General features: G+C 37.3%; 1 protein-coding gene across 1 annotated transcript in view; it reads left to right on the top strand.

Moving 5' to 3' along the window:
* Positions 1–3,533: 3,533 nt before the first annotated feature.
* The window catches only part of LOC149804588 (papilin-like), a 34,786-nt gene continuing 15,906 nt past the window's right edge, over positions 3,534–22,413 (top strand). The window contains exons 1-3 of the mRNA XM_089933133.1: positions 3,534–3,672; positions 9,294–10,091; positions 11,830–12,351. Coding sequence (XP_089789259.1) covers positions 3,613–3,672; positions 9,294–10,091; positions 11,830–12,351 — 1,380 coding nt within the window. The 5' untranslated portion in view covers positions 3,534–3,612. The remainder of the gene's footprint in view (positions 3,673–9,293; positions 10,092–11,829; positions 12,352–22,413) is intronic.

Here is a 22,413-nt window from a genome sequence, read left to right as displayed (position 1 = left end):
CTACTTCGATATCTGGTATGTACACAATATTCGAGCCTGTTCGTCTGGAATCTTTTATTTGACTAAGAAGCGGAATCTATAATTTTGGTACAGTATTTTTAATGATGTATATGCTGTGGAAGGAAATTAATTGCAGATTACTAACGGATTATGAAAATATGATGTGAATGGAGGGTGTGTTCGAGAGAGAGAGAGAGAGAGAGATTACGTTTATGTTTTCATGTTTTTGATTAATGCAACCATTTTCGTCTGAAGTGAATACCCTCTGCTTTGACTATTGCATTTTTTACTGGGCATTAGCTTTCGGAAAGTTCATAAAATTGTTTTGAATAGGTAAAGAAATATGTATACCCTCCATCCAACTAATATATCTAATGTTATCTGTCATGAAGAAAATATAACAAAGTCAGTTCATCTCACAGCGAAATCTGATATTATTATTTAAATCGAAATGTGTAGGTCAGTGCTGTGTTCTTTTGAGTGAGAGCGCGTATTTGTTTACGTAGAGGAATTATACGGAGAATACACATCTTCATTAATCTTGCGTTGTAAAATCGGACGTATCCACTGAGACAGACTGTTGCAATTAATTCTGAGTGACATTTACATAAAATTATATTGAAATCAGATTACATTGTGAATGACATTCGGATTTTTATATGTTCTTTCAGACAAAATGTATGTAGAAAAAAAATATTTGCCCAAAGAAATTGTTGTCATAAATGAGGGGATTTAATGAGAAAATGTACCTTGATATGTTTAATATAAACAAACCTCTAAGATCTAGGGGAAACCCAGAATGAGAATTAAAAATCTGGAAGCCTTGTTAGAAATCCCAGTGTAAAAACAGTTTGATTAGCTTACACATGACACATATGTCAAGCGTGTAAATGATCAAAGGTAGACGACTTAAAAAACCGTTGGATCAGCTTATAAATTACACATATGTCTAGCATGGGCAGATGGACAACTAAGAAAGCTATGATAATGGATAAGAAAGATAAATTCCTAAATCGGACTTTCTACAAGAACTGCATATGAATAGTAAGGTAATAGGCCATCTGAAAACGAAGAACAGATCTGAAGATGCTGCTGTCAAATAAGCCTGAAAGCAAATTATTTGTTATTTCCAAACAGCATGACGGACACAGATTAAAAATTAAAAATAATTGTGATAAAACGACTTCCTGTTTGAGCCAGTGACTATGGAAAACTAAAATCAATATAGAAACAACAAAATCGATAATGACCAGTGATGTGGCGGATGGATATCTAATAATATTGGGAAAGGAATACATGGCATAAATGTTGGATACAAAAGTATGCCTGCTTTCCTACTTTCCAAGGCAGTGCTGTTTAGAACAATATGGAGTTAAGTGGCAATTTAACATTTCGGATTGCACTGTAGAGACTAATGGATTTTCAGCATTGTCGTATGAGTTACAGCGAGAACTAATGGGAATTTAACATTAGAGATAAAAAGCAGACGTGTGTGTGTGTGCGTGCGTGCGTGAGTTTTCAGCAGTCAGTTTAACGTGTTTGTGACTGTTTCATTACATCATATATTTGAAACGATGCATGCAAGTAATCATCAGATGGGTTTTATAAAATGGTCGACTGTGGCTCAGAATTATGATACGAAATGGCACAGACTTGATACAAAATATTATGTACACTCTGTCTGGTTTTATATACTCATGACCAAACGGAGAGGGAGAGGACATTCGGATTATTCAAGATTCCTTTTGTTTGAAAAGTTTCTTTTATGATGTGGTTGTATGTTTTTGTTTCGTTCTCTATGTAAGTTCATTATTTTGGTCAGTTGAATAGATCCTGCTATAAAAGTTGCAAGGTTTAGTGAAAGTAATCCGATCACACAAAAAATATGAGCGATTGTCAGCCACCTTAAGTCATGGTAGATAGAGAGATCTTGCAAAATGGGTAGCAGACCGGTCTCACTGCGCAAACTCCACTCAACAAGCATGTCGAAAAGGGTGTACGCTGCAACCGATTGGAGGAATTTCTTTTTATATTCATGAAATCGCATTGATTGATGCATCTCACAGTAATACCGTTTGATTCACATTGTAGCATGTACTAACAGTAGTCATTCCAAACAAGGAAAACAATGATTTCGATGAACGATATATCAGTTGGTGCAATACAGGTCCACACAAATAATTGCTGAAACTGATCCATCGAAACGACAAACATACAAAAAGTGTAACAAAATATAATTGACCAAGCTGCACACGTATATTGAAATCTATTTGATGGATTCTTTTCAGGGCCGACAAGAAGTGGGGGGGGGGGGGGGGCAGGCGGGGATATATTCCTGGGGCCCATGCCCGTAAGGGGGCCTGGGCCAAACGACACTTTTTAATTTTATAAAAGAAAACTTTTGTTTGAACAAAATCTAGGAGAGGCCAGAGTGTTTATTCCCCAGGACCCGTGACAGCGCTCTACGGCCCCGCCTCTTTTGGTTTATCACCCAGGATATCAGTTTTATCATAATGTTTTCAGATCTTTCCCTCTGGACCATCGTCGCAAGCCACAAGTGACAATCCATAAAATAGAAACGTGGAAGATCTTCGCCTCTGGCATGCGACGAGGTCTCTGCACCTTTAATGGTAAAACTGACAGATATATCAACCAACACAAGAGAGAGAGAGAGAGAGAGAGAGAGAGAGAGAGAGAGAGAGAGAGAGCAGGGGCGAAGGGTAAGCCGGCGTATCCCCCTCCACCTCCATGCATTTTAGGTTCAAGCTGAACTTACATAATCTTTGCTGATGGGTTCAAACCACGGCCGAGTCATAACAAAGACTTGTAAAATTGTACTAACAGCTGCTTCGCTAGGCGCTCAGCATTAAGAGGTTAAAGTTAGGACTGGTCGGCCTGGTGTCAGGATATGGATGAGACATCGTCCTATATGTCTGCGGCCTGATGCCCCAGTGCTAGACATCCCTAAAAATTGCCACACTGAAGACATCGTAGCGATATGACTGAAAATTTGTTTAAAGCTACGTTCAAAATCCAAATCACACACACACACACGTTAGCAATGTGGCAGATTCACAAAAAAAAGTAATTACGCTGCAGAATAACAATGTATTGAAGAGGGGCATGGTCTACAACCTCAAAAGACAGACAACTTTACGAAATGCATTTACCCACTAGAAGAACGATGTAACCAAATTTGAACGTAAAGACATATTTTACGAGAACATTACATTTCTTGAAAGAGTTTACATAAAATTATTCCCACCAGTGATTAAATTCAAGCACACAATGCACCACCTGAAGGGAAACAGAAGTTATCAATGATAACTTTACATTTATACAAATATAGTTTGATCTGAAAAGAACGCAAGAGTTGTGCGTTTGAGCTGCAGACTGAACGTTACGTGAGAACATAAATTAGTCGCAATGTCAACGGTGCAACGGTGCAAACTCCTGTTTTAAATGGCCTTCTTTCCATATTTGTACATACTCGAGTATCATGAAGAATCTAAATGAGTGTTTACTTTAAATCATCCAATCACAAGGGTATGCTGATCCGGGAGGATGCAGACTGTACCGGCAGCTAGCATATAGAAATGCATGTAAGCTCGTATGTTGGTGAATCCATATGAGATTAGTAAATTTGCGAAGATTGATTTCTGCTTATTAGAGGTAAGTCGAGATTAGATTTAATTTAGATTAATTCTTTACATTTGACTATTCCAAATTTTCAATTTCGTACAAGACATTAAGCTTATTAACACTGAATAATTTGCTCTTCAAATAAGTAAATTCAAAGGAGATAATTCTGAATTATCAGTCGAAATAGAAAGAGAAAAATCAGAGGTATGTAATGCGAGGATCTGCTTCGAAGACCTCCCAGTTTCCGGCCCTAGACATTCATTTTTACAAATTTCGTGCAAGAATTTTCTATATACGGGATGCAAAGATTTTGGAGAGATTCCACTTTCAAAAACACTGCTGATGTTGCGTCTATATACTTTGTAATATTCAACAATGCTATTACTATTATACACTATGCAGATTCATATTAATGCGTTAGTAGTGAATGGGGATACCGTAGCGACAATGGGACTTACCATTAAAAACACCCCTGGGAACATATAGCGACTATGGCAATTTAACATGGAGAAAAACCCTGGGAACATATAGCGACAAGGGAAATTGAACATGGGAATATGGGACTGTTGAGCGTCAAATAGTACATGGGGCCACCCTAGCGACAAGGGGACTTTACCATGCAAAAACGGTCCATGCACTCTGGCGACAATGGGAATTTAACATGGGGTATTTTAACATGGATGGGACTGTAGAGCGTCAAGGGGAACTGAACATGGTGGGACTGTCTAGGGACAATGATGGTAGATGGCCAAACACAACAGAGACAGAGACAGACATACACTAGTAAAAGCCTGAGAGTTATATATAAAGCATTACTAAGACCTGAAATTTTGCTGGGGTGTTCAAAAATTGCATAATTGTAATGATGCTATAAATAGCTATAATCAAGGAAATGCTCAACGACAAAATGGATGTGACTAAAAGTAACGCTAAAATGACGAAATTCTCCCAGAATTTAAAGGAAAATAAACATATCCCCGAAAATTAAGTCACAATGGTTTAGACTAAAATGGAGGGGCCCCGAGTGGCCGAGTGGTCTAAAGCGCTCTTCGTTACGGATCACTGCCATCTCACCTCTGTCTGCGGCGGTTCGAGTCTAAGATTCAGCCAATGTGGGCATGTGAGAAAGCCTGCCAGTAGCTTCTCGTGGGTCGGTGGTTCTTTCCGGGGTTTTCCGGGTTCTTCCTCCACCATTAATACTGGCCGCCATGTATAGCCTATCGTGCTGAAAAATGGCGTTAAACCCCACAACAACAACAACAACTAAAATGGATAAAATTAGTAACTACTTACAATATCAACTTATGTGACGATCGTGGATAAACACCCATGTATCTATTTATAGCTATAATCAGCTGAAATTCCTATGAAATTCCACTATCTATTTATAGCTCCAACTTGTGGGTTATTCCTTTGGAAACGTACGCGAACGCATACAAACCCCAAATATACTATCCACACAACGCCGCTAATGCATACAAACCCAAAATATACTATCCACACGGAAGGGAGGGAAAACAAACCCAAAATATACTATCCACACGGAAGGGAGGGAAAACAAACCCCAAATATACTATCCACACAAACGTACGCGAACGCATACAAACCCCAAATATACTATCCACACAACGTCCCTAACTCATACAAACCCCAAATATACTATCCACACTCGGGAGGAAGAAGGAAAAAAACAACCAAATATACGATCTACACAACGTACGCGAACACACACACACACACACACACACACACACACACACACACACACACCACAGAGGGAAGAAGAAAACCATTATACACTATCCACACGGAGTGAAGAAATAACCCTTTATATATACTATCAACAGAGAGTGAAGAAAATAACCCATTATATTCCATCAACACAGAGTGAAGAAGAAAAAGTTTTTTGAAAGTATCTAAGCCCTCACCTGCAATGACCAACTCTACCAAACAGCTACACCCCACACCCCACACCCCACCCCCAACACTACAAAACCCATTTAACCCGTTATTTTATGGCATCAGTGTGTGATTTAGGAAACATCAAGACACAAAATGATGGATGAATAGACTGACTATTGTTTACCGACTTGCATGCCTAAAGAGCGTGCGTGAAGGAAAACATCCTTCCATTTCAATTCTAACTAAAACATGATCCAGAGGGATAGAGAGAGGTGAAAGAGCACAATTTCATAAAGTGCGAGTAAACACAAAACACGCCATCCTTATTATACAATGTCAAGACCAAGAGACACTTACGTTTCCTTTCTGGTCTATTCTCTTTTAGAAGGTAGTATGAAATTTCACATCAGGGCCAACGCATCGGCTCACATTGTCAATTTTTCCATTTCCATGTCTTCACTGGCACAAGTTCTTCCTCATCTTCAATTTCTTCTTCTTCTGAATCCCTCTTCTCTTTTTCGTCTTGTTTCTGTTTCTTCTCTTTTCTCTTAGGGCACTCTGATTCCCAGTGTCCTTTCTCCTGACAACGATATTAGGTATCTTGACTTTTGTCTCTCTTTCTTAGACGAAGCTGGTATTCTGGAGACAAATACCCATTTACCTTTGCAGATATAGCAAATTTCATCAGCACTTACACATTTTCGTATGACTCTCATCAAATCAACGACCAAAAGAGTAAGTTTTGTTGCCACTTTCGCCTGTGAATTATGCTTTTGTATGACTTTTAGCATATATTTGACCAGCAGGTCGATCTGTGCTGACTCTTCCATCTTCTTGATCGTTTGAGAGTGGAATGAATACTCTGACGCTAGGACACTCTCCTTATATACAGGGACCTGCTGCGTATGAAACCTAGTCAAATGTAATTTTGCAATAAGATGAAACGATTTCATTGAGAAAGTAAAAGGCAATGACGTGCCGTGTCGCCTCACACAAAACCTGAAGTGTTAGCTCAAATCCGTGTCAGCGATTTCGAAGACGACATAACTGAACTTTAATCAATGCACTCCATTTATGCCACAAAACCACGAGTCCTGTTTCACGCCAAAAGAAATTTCGTTCGGTCCACAAAAAATAGTATCACATCTGAGAAACGCAAAAACGAACTTCTAGAAAACTGAGAACGACGGCTTACACCTACAACCTGAAATGCACGAGTTCAAGTAGTGCGTAAAACTTAGTCAAATTAAATTTTTATAGTCAAGACGAAACGATCTCTTTTCGAAGAAGAAAGCAGACACCAAGCGACAATGACAATCCGTGTCACACAACACTTTTCAAAATGTGTATTATTAGAGGTTTGTTCTAGCGATCTGCACGGTTAAATTAAATGTTGATGTATTTTGCAATAAGACGGACACAATTTCCATGGGATCGCCCATGGTACCATTGTTCGTGCATTAGTTTAATTTTTTTAAATATTTTTTTTATATAAATCGCCTATAGGATAGACCCAGTAAAGCATGGCCATTCTCGTCACTGTTTGAATAGCTACTCAAGTCAATTCGAAGTGAACGCGGTAAGAAAATAAATATAGCCAATGAAATGGCTTACAACGGGTGATGCATTGTTTTGTTCTAGGACTGTGTGGCATAATAATCCCTACGCTCTTGCGTTGTTACCATTACAGTGCAGACAGACAGACTGGAATGTGAACTTACAAGCCCTCTTTGTGTATTGTACCATTTCTTCTTACCACATCAAAATACTGAGCGTCACAGTATTGGTTCGCGTTTTCAAGCTGACTATTTTTTTATATCTTACTTAAACATTTTAACATAAACACTCACACTCACATCGGTAGAGTCAGAACAGACGTGTTACAGTGTTGAGGGGCATGTTATCTTTTTTTTCTTCAAACTAATAAATTTGGGGTTTGTATGAAGTAAAGAACCGAAAGTACAGTGAACCTCAAGGATGATGACCCAATCTGTCTGTCTATTGATGCGTGTATTTACTTAAGAAGAAATATGACCTCTAAAACACAAAGAGATACGGCATTATAGATACATAGGTATTTACCCACGATCGTCACACAAGTTGATATTGTAAGTAGTTACTAGTTTTATCTATTTTATTGTGTGTGTGTGTGTGAGTATGTCTGCGCGCGTACGTTGTGTGTTTGTGTGTGTGTGTGTGTGTGTGTGTGTGTGTGTGTGTGTGTGTATTGGTCTCTGTTTGTCCCTATAAAACTCCCTTTATCCCTATCAAATACATTCTACCTACCTACCTACAGTAGCGCGTATTGGAGCTATAAATAGATAGTGGAATTTCATAGGAATTTCAGCTGATTATAGATACATAGGTATTTATCCACGATCGTCACACAAGTTGATATTGTAAGTAGTTACTAATTTTATCTATTTTATAGTGTGTGTGTGTGTGTGTGTGTGTGTGAGTATGTCTGCGCGCGTACGTTGTGTGTGTGTGTGTGTGTGTTGGTCTCTGTTTGTCCTTATAAAACTCCCTTTATCCCTATCAAATACATTCTACCTACCTACCTACAGTAGCGCGTATTCAGGTCAGCCACTTGCAACCCTGTTGACATTTATCCCCTAGTGTTCAGTACAGTGACGTCACTGACGCTGGAAATTTTAAGACTATAAATATGGACTTGGGGTTTTCCACAGGTTGTAGCTATACATATGTACTAGAGTTCATAAACAGGAACGTCACTCAAGCTGAGGCTATAAAAAGATAGTGGGATTTTCCAAAGGAATAACCCACAAGTTGGAGCTATAAATAGATAGTGGAATTTCATAGGAATTTCAGCTGATTATAGCTATAAATAGATACATGGGTGTTTATCCACGATCGTCACACAAGTTGATATTGTAAGTAGTTACTAATTTTATCCATTTTAGTCTAAACCATTGTAACTTAATTTTCGGGAATACGTTTATTTTCCTTTAAATTCTGGGAGAATTTCGTCATTTTAGCGTTACTTTTAGTCACATCCATTTTGTCGTTGAGCATTTCCTTGATTATAGCTATTTATAGCATCATTACAATTATGCAAATTTTTGAACACCCCAGCAAAATTTCAGGTCTTGGTAATGCTTTATATATAACTCCGGCTTTTACTAGTGTATGTCTGTCTCTGTCTCTGTTGTGTTTGGCCATCTACCATCATTGTCCCTAGACAGTCCCACCATGTTCAGTTCCCCTTGACGCTCTACAGTCCCATCCATGTTAAAATACCCCATGTTAAATTCCCATTGTCGCCAGAGTGCATGGACCGTTTTTGCATGGTAAAGTCCCCTTGTCGCTAGGGTGGCCCCATGTACTATTTGACGCTCAACAGTCCCATATTCCCATGTTCAATTTCCCTTGTCGCTATATGTTCCCAGGGTTTTTCTCCATGTTAAATTGCCATAGTCGCTATATGTTCCCAGGGGTGTTTTTAATGGTAAGTCCCATTGTCGCTACGGTATCCCCATTCACTACTTGCGTTATTACAGACGAAGGCAATTTGTATTTGACGCCTATTTTAAGATACGGTTCTTATTACTCCATGCTAACAATATTTTTCTTTGTGTCTCACGTCTTTCATAGAACATAAAAGAATGAAATAATATTTCATCATGTCCATTACAATAAGATTTCATCAATAAATACCAACTTATCCAACGTACTTTTGATTTTATTTATTCATGTATTGAGTCATTTTTGTTTCCTTTTCACAACAGATGAAGTACTTTCCTCTGGTTTTGATATGTGTCTCCGTACTGGTATCTGCAAGAAATCCTTTTGACGTTGAAATTAATCAATGTGCACTTCCTGCTGACCCGGGACCTTGTCGTGGATATTTTCCAATGTTCTTCTACAATGCTTCATCCTGTAAATGTGAGATCTTTATTTACGGGGGGTGTCAAGGTAACGACAACCGATTCAGAAGCGAATCTGAATGCTATCGGCAGTGCAGCAAATACGATTGCCCGAAGTGTAGTCTTCCTGCTGAGAAGGGGCCTTGCAAAGCCAAGATACCAAGATACTATTATAATACCAAGACATGCAAATGTGAGCTCTTCTTTTATGGCGGTTGCGAAGGAAATGCCAATAACTACGAGTCATTGGAAGAGTGTATGTCCAGCTGTGGTCAACGAGAATGTCAGGCATGCAGGTTACCGTCAGAAACTGGTCCTTGCAAAGCACGCGAAATCCGATATTTCTTCAATTTCAAAACTTGCCTCTGTGAATCATTCATCTGGGGTGGTTGCAAAGGAAATGAAAATAATTTTGGTTTTGACAAAGAATGTCAGCGGGCCTGCAGTTCATCTGGTTGCCCTGTCTGCTCGCTGCCAGCGGATCCAGGTCCCTGTAAAGTGGTTTTGCCGAGATATTTTTTCAATTCTGATACGAATAGGTGCGAGGAATTCATATATGGAGGATGCCGAGGCAACGCCAACCGCTTCATTAGTAAGGAGGATTGCGAAACCAAATGTAAGAACGAAAGATTTTCAAACTCAGTTTATTTCGGGTGGCAGTAGGAAGGGAAAATTAATTATGATTTTCAGTGGAAAAATAAATATCATGTTTACTTTTTTCACAAATGAATTTGAGCTTTAAAACATGATAGGAAACATAGGTAAAGAACAACAAATTGTAGTTGTGTTTACTCTTTTCACCATAAAATCAGACAACATTGCCCCTCTCCAAAAAAGGGATTAAATAAAACTGTTTGTTGCTATATAAATTTCTGATTTTATACGTTTTCCCATATCTTTCCTCCACTTATCAGTCCTGAGTAACATATTTAAGAAATTTGTAATACAACAGAATCATTATGGGCAGCCCTCACCGCCAAAATTACAATAATCAAATGATGTAGTATGAAATCAAATGATTTAACCCGGCAATTGAAACGATAAATGAAGATTCCAAATGACGCAGAAATAAATGAAATGATGTAGTGTGAAATGAAATGATTTAATCCAACAAACGGGTTGTCTACTTCCAAATGACGTTGTATTAAATAAAATGACGTAGTCTAAACTTAAATGATTTAACTCAACAAATGAAATCATGAATTTAAATTCCAAATGATCTGGTATTAAAAAATATGATTTAAAGAACAAAAGGGATTGATGGAATCTGAATGCAAATGATGTATTATTAAATTAAATTACGTAGTATGAAATGAAATGATTTAACCCAACAAATGAAATGATGAATTTAGATTCCAAATGACGTGGTATTACATGAAACGATTTAACAAAAAAAAAAACGGATTGAATTCGGATTCCAGATGAGGTGGTATTGAATGAAATAATGTAATCTAAAATGAAATGATTTCACCCAAAAAATGAAATGATGTATTCAGATTCCAAATGATCTGGTATTAGTTTAAATGGTCCGAAGAACATAATAGAATGATCAATTCATATTCCAAATGACGTGGTATTATATGAAATGTATGGAAAGTAAACGGTCTGACTCGAAAGAGCATTACAATTTAAAGTTAAAATGTAAATCTTCTAGCATAAATCCAAACAAACACAGGGGTTGCTGTTATCTATGACGTATGATGTCAGCACGCCCTAACATATAATCGACAGGCGTATTTACAGCATTCGGCTGAGATTTTTGCAGACGACAGTTGGACATCAAAGGTGGATTTTTTTCCGTATGATATAGACAAGAACTATTTTTTTTCCAATCAGCGTCATGTTTTACATTCAATAATGAATGTGCGTGTATTTTTTTGTAAGTTCTGCCCTGTACTGCTCGAGTTTCCAAGGCTTCAACAAAGCGAGACCTATCAACGAAAGAGATTAAATCTGGATCGTATTTGATTAATATTAATTACCATGTTTAATGACCTTACGTAGCATACACGCTAATCCAAAGATTTGTTGCCCGTCACTTTTGGTATACTTTACATTACCGGCCCTACGTACATACGCATTGTTCGTCCGAGGTCTACATGTTATCAATACTTCCTTTTCCGCCACTGAATCCAGTTTGCAGCGACATATTAGTGCTTTTTTATAGCATAATGGGAGCACCCCACCCCACCCCAACCATCACACCTACCACAGTGGCGACATAACAACCCGTCACGTTACACACATAAATGCCCGCTCCTACGGACAAGAAAGGAATTGAAAGATTACTTGTAAAGTCAACTACCTAGCGAAATTTATCCCAAATATGTCTACAGTGACAGAGCCAATCAGATCATTTTTAAAAACTGAAACTGAATTTGTTTGGGAAACTCCACAGAAACATGCATCTGAAGAGATCAAACAGATTCTAAGCAAAGAACCTGTGTTGAAATACTTCGATGTTAAGAAGCCTGTCGTTGTTAGTTGTGACGCATCAACATTAGGACTTGGAGCAGTGTTGATGCAGTCTGGCAAACCCATAGCATTAGTATTAAGGTCTTTAACAGATGCAGAAACAAGGTATGCACAGATCGAGAAAGAATTGCTTGCTGTGTTAATTTTTCTTGAAAGATTTAATCGATATACTTATGGTCGTCAAGTTCAAGTTAAATCGGATCATAAATCTCTGGAATCAATCCTCAAGAAGCCTCTATATGCCGCACCGCCTAGATTTCAGAGAATGCTTTTAAGACTGCAGAAGTACAGTTTTGACTTAACGTATTGTCCAGGAAGAGAGTTAATTGTAGCAGATACATTGTCCAGAACATACAGACAGACGAACACGTCTGAGATGAACATGGATGGTGAAATTGAGTGCTATGTGCACATGATCATGTCAAATATACAGATTGTTTATACAGTTAGAATCAATAGAGAATGGAACTAAGCGTGATGATAAAATGACCAAATTACGATAAATAATTCAAACGGGATGGCCAAATAATAAACATCTCGTACTTTTTTAAATCAGAAATTTCTGGAACTGCAAAGATGAACTTTCAGAAATGGACGGATTAGTTCTAAAGGAGAGACGATAGGAATACCACGTGCTCTTCAGAAAGAAATGCTAAAAGAGTTGCACAAAAGTCATACGGGCATTGAGAAGACAAAGCAAAGAGCAAGAGACATTATGTATTGGCCTGGCATGAATGCCCAAATTGCAGACACAGAATCGAATTGTCCAACTTGCCAGGAATTCCGAAAGTCAAATAATAAAGAACAAGTGTTGTCTACACAACCGATTGCACCATGGGACATGGTTGGAACAGATGTATTCATGTGGAATAATTAAAACTATGTCTTGATAGTACACTATTGTTCCAGATATTTTGAAGTTGCCAAGTTAGCACATGCACGATTAAGCACAGTAAACACATACACAAAGTCAGTTTTTGCAAGACATGGAATACCACGAGAAGTAAGAAGTGATAATGGACCACAGTTCTCCTCAAACGAATATGGTCTGTTTGCAAAAACCTGGTTATTCAAACGCACTATGTCAAGTCCCAAGTATCCACAGTCTAACGGTTTAGCAGAAAGAACCATTCAAACTGTCAAATGAATTCTCGATGAGGCAAAGAGAGATGGAAAAGATCCATATTTATTGATATTGGAGTATCGAAATACACCAATTGATGATATAGGATCTCTGGCACAGATACTGATGAGTCGAAGACTTCGATCGACTTTACTTACTACCAACATACAGCTACATCCGCAAGTTATAAAAGAAAGAAACTTAAAGTAGAAACTGCATGAAAAGAAAAACCAGCAAAAGAAACAGTGTAACAGAACAGCTAAAGAGTTTCCAAATCTGCCTTCCTGAGACAAAGTTAGAATCATAAGACAAGATCTTTGGGAACCAGCTGTAGTCTTCAGAAACAGTAGCACTCCAAGGTCGTATGATGTGAAAACTCAGGATGGTGCTATATACAGGAGAAACCGAAGACATCTGTTACAAATAAAAGATACGTTACCAGAGATATATACACATACGAAGATACTAACAAGGAGGTCTCTGAACTGAATGACAAGATGCATTAGTCATCAATGAGCCAAGCTAGACAGGAGAGATTCGAACAAGGAGTGGACGCCTAATAAAAAAGCCTGCAAGATACGGAGATTTTGTTATGTGAAATCGTTAATTTTTCTCAATTACAAATATTGTGTCTTGTGAATATTAGAAACTGGAAGTGTTTAAGGGCATAATAATACATCTGTTATATAACATCTGTTTATATGCAGTGATAACAACTGGATTGAAGAACAAAATATAAGGACTATCAATTTAAGTGACAATGCCAATATATCACCCTGTATTTGTTTTCACGAGTGTAAGAATGACTGTGCATGTCATGGGGCTAGAACTTAATATTAACTACAATTAGTAGAACTTTTACAACCCAAGCATATGTTTACAAATTTATTTTAATAAAAGAAAAGGAGAAATGAATGTGAGTTTAAAAGAAAAGCACGAAACTCATTTTATGGGGGAGTTGTGGTAATATACGGTATTAACGTTCTGTTGCTACAAATGGTCTGACCGTTACAGATAACCAAAGGTCAGCTCCAGGCTCTCACTCAGTTGTAACCCTATATGCCTTATGATAACATTAGCGTGAGAAACTAGTGTTGTGGGTATTCTCTTTTGAGTCAGTTAGCCATTAAAGTAGTTTGACCAAACCATGTTTTGTATTATTTAGCAAAACATAACAGTAACCAAAGAGATGGGAGAGGGGGAGGGGAGGGGGAAAAAGGAGTAAAGCTTTATAATTAAATAAATTCTTGTCTACTCCCCTCTCTCCCTACCCCTACCGAACTTACAAACTTACAAATCAACAGAACACCTACCTACGCATTCAACTCTAACTCGTTCCGACACTTTCTCAAGAACATCCAAATACCACAGACATGCACACGTCACACACAAACAAAAACCAATAAAAAAAATATATCCTTAAACTCCAATACCACATGGGCAGCTATAAAAATTACATACTAAATAACCTAATCCTATACAAATTTACCTTAAAAATATCCTTTTAAACTAACAATGCCCGAATATCCTATAGCTCTAACTGACAATGATTAATTACGTTCCAAGACTGAAAAGCCACAAACACCAACTATTCAATTACATCAGAGACGTCTTATTTCAAACATCCCTCCTTGCCCCATGTGCAAAAAGGGACCAGATAGCAAAAAACACATAATTGTATTCTGCGGATCCTTTCATAATTTCACGCTGTTTGTTAAACGATTTCATTTAATACCACGTCATATGGAATCTGAATTCATCATTCCATTCTGTTGTTCAGGCCATTTCATTTCATACCAAATCATTCGGAATCTCAACTGATCATTTCATGTTTCGGTTTAAATTACTTCATTTTAGACTACATAATTTCATTTAATACTACGTCATTTGGAAGCATATTTCATCATTCCGTTTTGTTCTTTAAATCATTTTATTTAATACCACATCATTTGGAATCTGAATTCATTATTTCATTTATAGTGTTATATCATTGATTCCCTAGAACGTAAAATCATGTTATACCATGTCATTTGGAATCTGAATTCATAATTTCATGTTGTGTGTTAAATGATTTCATTTAATAATACTTGAATGAATCGAATAACAAGTCATTTAGAATCATAACGCATCATTCCGTTTTGTTCTTTAAGTCATTTCATTTAACACCACGTGATTTGGAATCTGAATCCATTATATTTAATTTTGGGGGTTCAATCATTTCATTTCATGCCACATCATTTCATATCAAACAACATCATTTGGAATCTGAATTCATCATTCCGTTTATTTGGGTTAAATCATTTCATTTCACACTACATCATTTCAATTAATACCACGTCACTGGAATCTGAATTCATCATTCGGTTTTGTTCGTTAAATCATTTCATGTGACACCATATCATTTGGAATCTTGATTTATCTTTTAATTTGTTGGGTTAAATCATTTGATTTCATACTACATCATTTGACTAATTCAATTTTGGCGGTGACGGCTGCACATAAATCATTCTGAATTTCCTATTAAGCATTTAATAAATTTGCATATGTACGTATCCAAAATATAACGATGTTATAATATTGTGCATTCATTCTATCTTTCTTTGTTTTGGTGTAAAAATAAATAAATAGATATAGAGCTGGCATTTTTGTGTTTTCCCTGCTGTTGTCTCCCTATTTCCTCATATTATATTGCTGTTGTAGATAAAAGCTTTTGTACACTGATACAATTCATTTGAGGTAAATTCAAGGGAAACAGTATCGTATCGTATCCTTGCCATGACAAGGCTGGGTCGCCGCCCTGTATCTCTGGGAAAGGCACTTTGCACTGTCTCGGCAAGATGTGAACTTTTATGTTTTGATGTGCCGTTAATGCCAATAAATTACTCACTAACTCACTCATTCACCCACCCACCAACCCACTCACTCACCCACTCACTAGTACTTCATTAAAGTCATTCATATTGCTATAAAGTACACAAGTTTGCATACTATAAGTAGGGGGAGGGGTTTACAAACAAACGGGGATATAGAGTCAGACTATCGCAGAATTGCTGGTAGATGTATACATTCATTTAGTGTAACTGCGATATATTATAGTATTTCAAATATAAATAACTCATTTTTCTGCAATAATTGAACATTTAGTAGTTATACATTTTATTTGATTTTAACTAAAGGAATATATCCTGCTTTAGATAATTAAATGGGAAACATAAGAATAAATAAAAATGAATCAAAGTATGGTGAGTACCGTGCAATTCAGACACACCTTAAATTAGGGTTATACTCGTTGCAACAGGGGATGCACAGCTTCCAGCCATGACAGACCTCATTATAAACTCTGCATGCTTCATCAGAGTTTCACAGATCTTACAATAATTGATCTTGAAATAGTAAACGCTAAATGAACTCATTATTAAGATTGAAAATTGGTACATACGATGTCAAACATCCTTGCATTACGATCTTATGAGAGCGACTAACATCCGTGCTCTTTCTCGATTATCATCTGTGACAAACTAAAACCTGCTTGGTTGTTTAACGAGTTGTGTCGACACCTTACAGTAAATAAGTGTATCAGGTGAAGCAAACATTTCATTGCCGCATACCATATGAGAATTATCGGGGGAAATAAACAATTCAGAAGATAAGTAGAAAATTATTAATGTTTTAGTATTTAAAATATTTGCAAACCATCTGAATCATTGAGATCGAAACACTTTTGTCACACTCTTCTCTAGCGCTGAGCAAATGGAAACTAATATCTGGGCTCTATATTTTTGTTTTCTTCTTTTTAGATGCAGATTTTTTGGAAAAATTGCTACTGACAATATAATTAAAACGGAGCCGCCGTTTGACCCAACCATTTCGCAAATTTCCTGTAACAGCGAGCGAAAACCCCTCTTCCCCACCCAAGCCCGGCCCTCTTCGTTTTTGGTCCCAGCCAATTCCGATTATATCAATTGGCTATTTGGGGTTCAGTTGCAAATCCTCCATTCTGAGACAGGTGGACGCATATATTTCACGTTTTATTTTCTCTCTCGAAGAGACGACACTTTGACGAGTTTATTTTTAAGGTAAGTTTCGCGAGACTGTTGAAGGTGCATACACGTGACAGAACCGGGACACCAAATCAGTAGATATTTTAAAAATTCATTAGATTAGGTTCGAAATCAGTACAATTTTATTATCAATGTAAATTGTATTCCTCTAAATTTAACTGAAAACAACGCAACTGCATTCTTGCCCCATAATATGTATTCTCTTCACTCTATTATAAAACAGGTGCTTTTGAACATTAAAAAGATTCTAATGGAAAATGGTACAATAATAATTAATTACTACGATTCACTGTATTGTCAATTAACTTAAAAAGGATGAGTTGTTTGCCCAGAGTTCACTGCAAAGAATTTGCCCCCCACCCACCCCCGCAAAAAAAAATTCACCAATACTTTAAGTGTCCTTCGCTGCCTGGTGACCACTGATCTGATACCATTGCGATTATTAGGTTTCACACTTAACAGGCCCACGTTGGTTTTCAGTTCTATACATGTTCTTGAATCGTTCGGCGTTTTTCGAATTAACACTTGAATGTGGTAATGACAGAACTGTTGATCTAGTCTCAAATAATGCCTTCAAATTTGTTGAGTTTGTTACGGAGGAATCATTGCTCCACAGCATTAGTAACTGCATATATTTAGTGACATAGTTTCTACCACCTGAAACATGTAATGGAACTCAGGACCTTTGCACGCACGCACTTAACCTCTGACTTACAAGTATTGTTGAATTTCTTGTAATGTTTGTTGGCCCTTTTTCTTATGTAGAAAGCTTATATTTTGGCATTTTAACATGAATTGACCAAATAAGAAGATAAGTGCTGCCTTAAATACTCATCAGAAAATATCTTGAATAGACAATTACAATTAAACAAGAAAAAATAAATATTTTGGGATCCACGATTTCATTTTCGGTGCAGTGAAAAAAAGCTATGGCTGTCTCTAGTTAACAAGAAAAACTTAACTTGATGTAAAAGAAGAAGAAAAGAATATGACTCGAAAGAACATTCAATTCCGCCGCCTTCAGAAATTAAGATGTTCGGTTCCTTACGCATGCTTTCCGGTCAAAAACATTTTGCAAAGTATGCTTTACAGTTCTCCACCGCCAAAAGTATGCCGATTTTTAATCCGATACACACAAGCCATCATGGAACACTTGTGACCGCTTTATAACTTATAACACCTCAATAAATATTCCGCCTGTGGCCTTAAAGTCTCCAAATGACAACAATATACTCAACTGAGAGCATTATATTTACATGTCAGTTCTAATGGCATTACCCAGCACACGTCACTGTACAGGTCATTGCACTGGTATATCCTATCTTATTCGACTGGTGCTGACTGGTTTCAGTAATGTGCGGATAGACCACGTAAAAATGCTATTTTCCTTTCATTTTTAAAATTTTTCTGAATATTGAAAGCGATAGATTTCAACAATAAAAGTATATGTGCATCCTCCAAGCATACATTAACTAAGACAACGTACCATGAGGATGGACGAAGGCAAATGTTTCCCCGCTATTGATGAAATTTGTCAAAGGAAATCCATCCAACAACCGTCCCATTTCACTGCTTTCATTCCCATCCAAATGTTTCCCCGGTATTGATGAAATTTGTCAAAGGAAATCCATCCAACAACCGTCCCATTTCACTGCTTTCATTCCCATCCAAGACGTAATGTTACGGCTCAATTCCGGTGAGCAATTAGACGCTCTTCCCTTAGATTTTCTCCAATCCTTCAACAAGGTAACAGACCAACGAGTCCAACTGAAACTTTAAAATTTATGGAATGAATGACAATATTCCATCATGGGTTGGGAGCTTTATGTCATAGAGAATGCAGCAATTAATACTTGATAGCAAGACATCAACATCCTGAAATGTTACGATACGTGTACCCAAAGGTTCTGAGACCCTTATATTTCTTGATGAACATAGATAACTAACCAAACTGAGCCCAATTGTAATCACTCCTCTTTGATGGTAACTGTGTCTCTTATACGGGAATGTTAAATAAACTGGTGAATGTATGTCTCTCCCAAAGTATTTTTTCAACCTCCAACTTTTAAAAAGCATCAGGCAGATGAATTTAAATCTAGACAAGTATGATGTACTTGCCATAACCAATTGCAAGAATCCCTTAAAGTACCACACCTCCATACGTAGGTGTGGTACCTTGCATTAGGTTGATTTAATAAGAGCAAGTATCTCGGAGTGTCCATCAATAAATACCCTGTCTTGGAATTCACAAATGCCAAAGGGCTAACTCTGTTGTCTTTCTGATTCTCGACATCAGTATGCGTTCACCAGAGATAAAAGCTGCAGCTTACAAGACCTTCGTTCGCCTAATTTTGGAATGCGCATCAACAGTCTTGGACCCTACTACTTAGCGCAACAAACAATGAATCTCTCTCTCTCTCTCTCTCTCTCTCTCTCTCTCTCTCTCTCTCACACACACACACACACACACACGCACACAACTTCCACCAAATCAACAGACAGAAAGGTTACAGAGTTTGACAGAGGAGGAGAAAGTCGTAATTCTCCACAGCGAACTCTGCTATTTAGCAGATACACCTGCCAGGCAACTTTTGGTTCCTTCTGGATGACACACGAGAGAACATACCACAAAGTTGCACCAACGACCTTTTTTCCTGATGCGGTTAGAATTTTTGACGCGGCCACTCGTGCAGGTCGGCTCCCTCAATGCATTTCGCCAATGCCTCATCACCTGACACAGTCATTATACTGTGTATAAAATGAGTAGCCCATGCTTCACATATTTTGCAACTTTTACTACAGTGCAGTCACGCTCATTGATCAGGTAGGCTTTAAATGAGTATGTAGAACAGGCAGAATGGAAATAAAATTTAAGATGAAATAATATATATAAACTAGAAATGTGTTTATGAAGCACAGATGTCCTACTAGAGTGCCCAGAAACTGTGAAAAACCGAAAGCGTGGCAAACAAACTGACAAGGGTACCATACGGTCGTCGTAGTCAGGTATAAGAAAAGCCATGAAATTACCTCCCGCGAACTATTTCATAATTATAAGAACAATCTAAGTGTATGATTGTCCAGTCCAGAAGATCTTTATAAAATTCGTTTAACTGTAGCAGTCCTGTTAGATTATGGGGCCCATTGATAAAACTCAACATTATTCGCAATCGACCTGTTATACCATTTCCATGTTTACGATAAAACATTTTGTTCGAAATGCACAAGCTTTAATGGAGTCAAACAAGGAAGGTGATGTCCGAAATGCACAAGCTTTAATGAGGTCAAACAAGGAAGGTGATGTCCGAAATGCACAAGCTTTAATGAGGTTAAACAAGGAAGGTGATGTCCGAAATGCACAAGCTTTAATGAGGTCAAACAAGGAAGGTGATGTCTGAAATGCACAAGCTTTGATGAGGTCAAACAAGGAGGGACATGTCCGAAATGCACAAGTTTTAATAAGGACAAACAAGGAAGGACAAGTCCGAAATGCACAAGCTTTAATGAGCTCAAACAAGGAAGGTGATGTCCGAAATGCACAAGCTTTAATGAGGTTAAACAAGGAAGGTGATGTCCGAAATGCACAAGCTTTAATGAGGTCAAACAAGGAAGGTGATGTCTGAAATGCACAAGCTTTGATGAGGTCAAACAAGGAGGGACATGTCCGAAATGCACAAGTTTTAATAAGGACAAACAAGGAAGGACAAGTCCGAAATGCACAAGCTTTATTGAGGTCAAACAAGGAAGGTGATGTCCGAAATGTACAAGCTTTAATGAGGTCAAACAAGGAAGGTGATGTCCGAAATGTACAAGCTTTAATGAGGTCAAACAAGGAAGGACGTGTCCGAAATGCACAAGCTTTAATGAGGTCAAACAAGGATGGACATGTCCGAAATGCACAAGCTTTAATGAGGTCAAACAAGGAAGGTGATGTCCGAAATGCACAAGCTTTAATGAGGTCAAACAAGGAAGGACATGTCCGAAATGCACAAGCTTTAATGAGGTCAAACAAGGAAGGACATGTCCGAAATGCACAAGCTTTAATGAGGTCAAACAAGGAGGGACATTGTCATTGATGAATATCAAGCTAATACAAGTGACTGCGAATCTGATTACAGAAAGTTGCATACTTCCCATTCATAAAGTAAATACCGGTATAAATATTTTATTACAAAAAGTAGTTAATGAAGTTTAAATGTTTAAAATGAAATTCATTGCTAGGGTAAAATTGTGACATCAGTCACAATACAAGTATTTCGCGTCGAATAAAGCTGTGAAATATATGTCTAGTATTTAATCTGGCATAATGTTTTCGTCACTGACTTTGCCAGTTATCCTTTTGGACATTAAGGCAAACATAAATGTATACAGACCGCGTACAAATCGTGTATTCCACTCGAACAGCAATAGTAAAATATAGAACTTGCTGTTCTAATGATATACTAATATTATCATTTAATCAAGCCCTTTTTAACGGCGAGCAAACCCTTTGCCTAAATGCAATAGCAATTAGATAAATATGGAATAAATATTAATATTGGTAAAAATTATTATTTTAAAAATGTACACTTTAATGGGGGGGGGGGGGCAAAAAGCAAACAATGAAAAATGCTATAAAATCTTTCCATTAGATTGCTCACCGAAATTAATAAAAATGAAATATCAAAAGAATCTCCCTGTCTCTCTCTCTCTTTCTCTCTGTCTCTGTCTATCTCTCTGTCTCTGTCTGTCTGTCACTCTCACGCATAGTCACACAGAGACAGGCAGGCACACACACACACACACACACACACACACACACACAATGGGGTGTTTCATACGGCTCATGCATGCATTACTAATTTTTTGCAGTTTTCTGTGAAACAAGGCTTTGATCCACGAAAGAAATGTTAAATGACATATACTAGTACCGTTTAGTGTGTATACAAAGTACGGTATACATTTATGGCACATGCCAAGATCATTAGGAAATGAAAATTAGATTAAAAAGAGCTAAATAAATATACACTTATGCTACCACACGCATATACAGACAGACAGATGGATCTGTGTTTTTATATAATCAGTGGAAGAGGTTGGTGGAGTGTTATGACGCTATGGTCTAAAACTAAATAACAGTTTTGTAAAATTCAACAGATGATTTATTTCCATAGAATACAAAGTGAAATTTGTATTTAAAAAATACAGTATTGTGAATTAAATCTCAAATAGTCCAAAATGTTCTATCATAATTCCAAATGTATAAAGTCCCAACTGAATTCCAGTATCAAATAAATTTCGATATTGAATGTCTTGATGTACCTGTAGTATCGAACGTGTTAAT

The sequence above is a fragment of the Sinohyriopsis cumingii genome, chromosome 2, assembly GCF_028554795.1.
Source record: "Sinohyriopsis cumingii isolate HCF-2022 chromosome 2, ASM2855479v2, whole genome shotgun sequence".
Taxonomy (NCBI): Eukaryota; Metazoa; Mollusca; class Bivalvia; order Unionida; family Unionidae; genus Sinohyriopsis; species Sinohyriopsis cumingii.
Note: the sequence above shows the minus strand (reverse complement) of the source record. Positions and strands in the feature narration are given on the sequence as shown.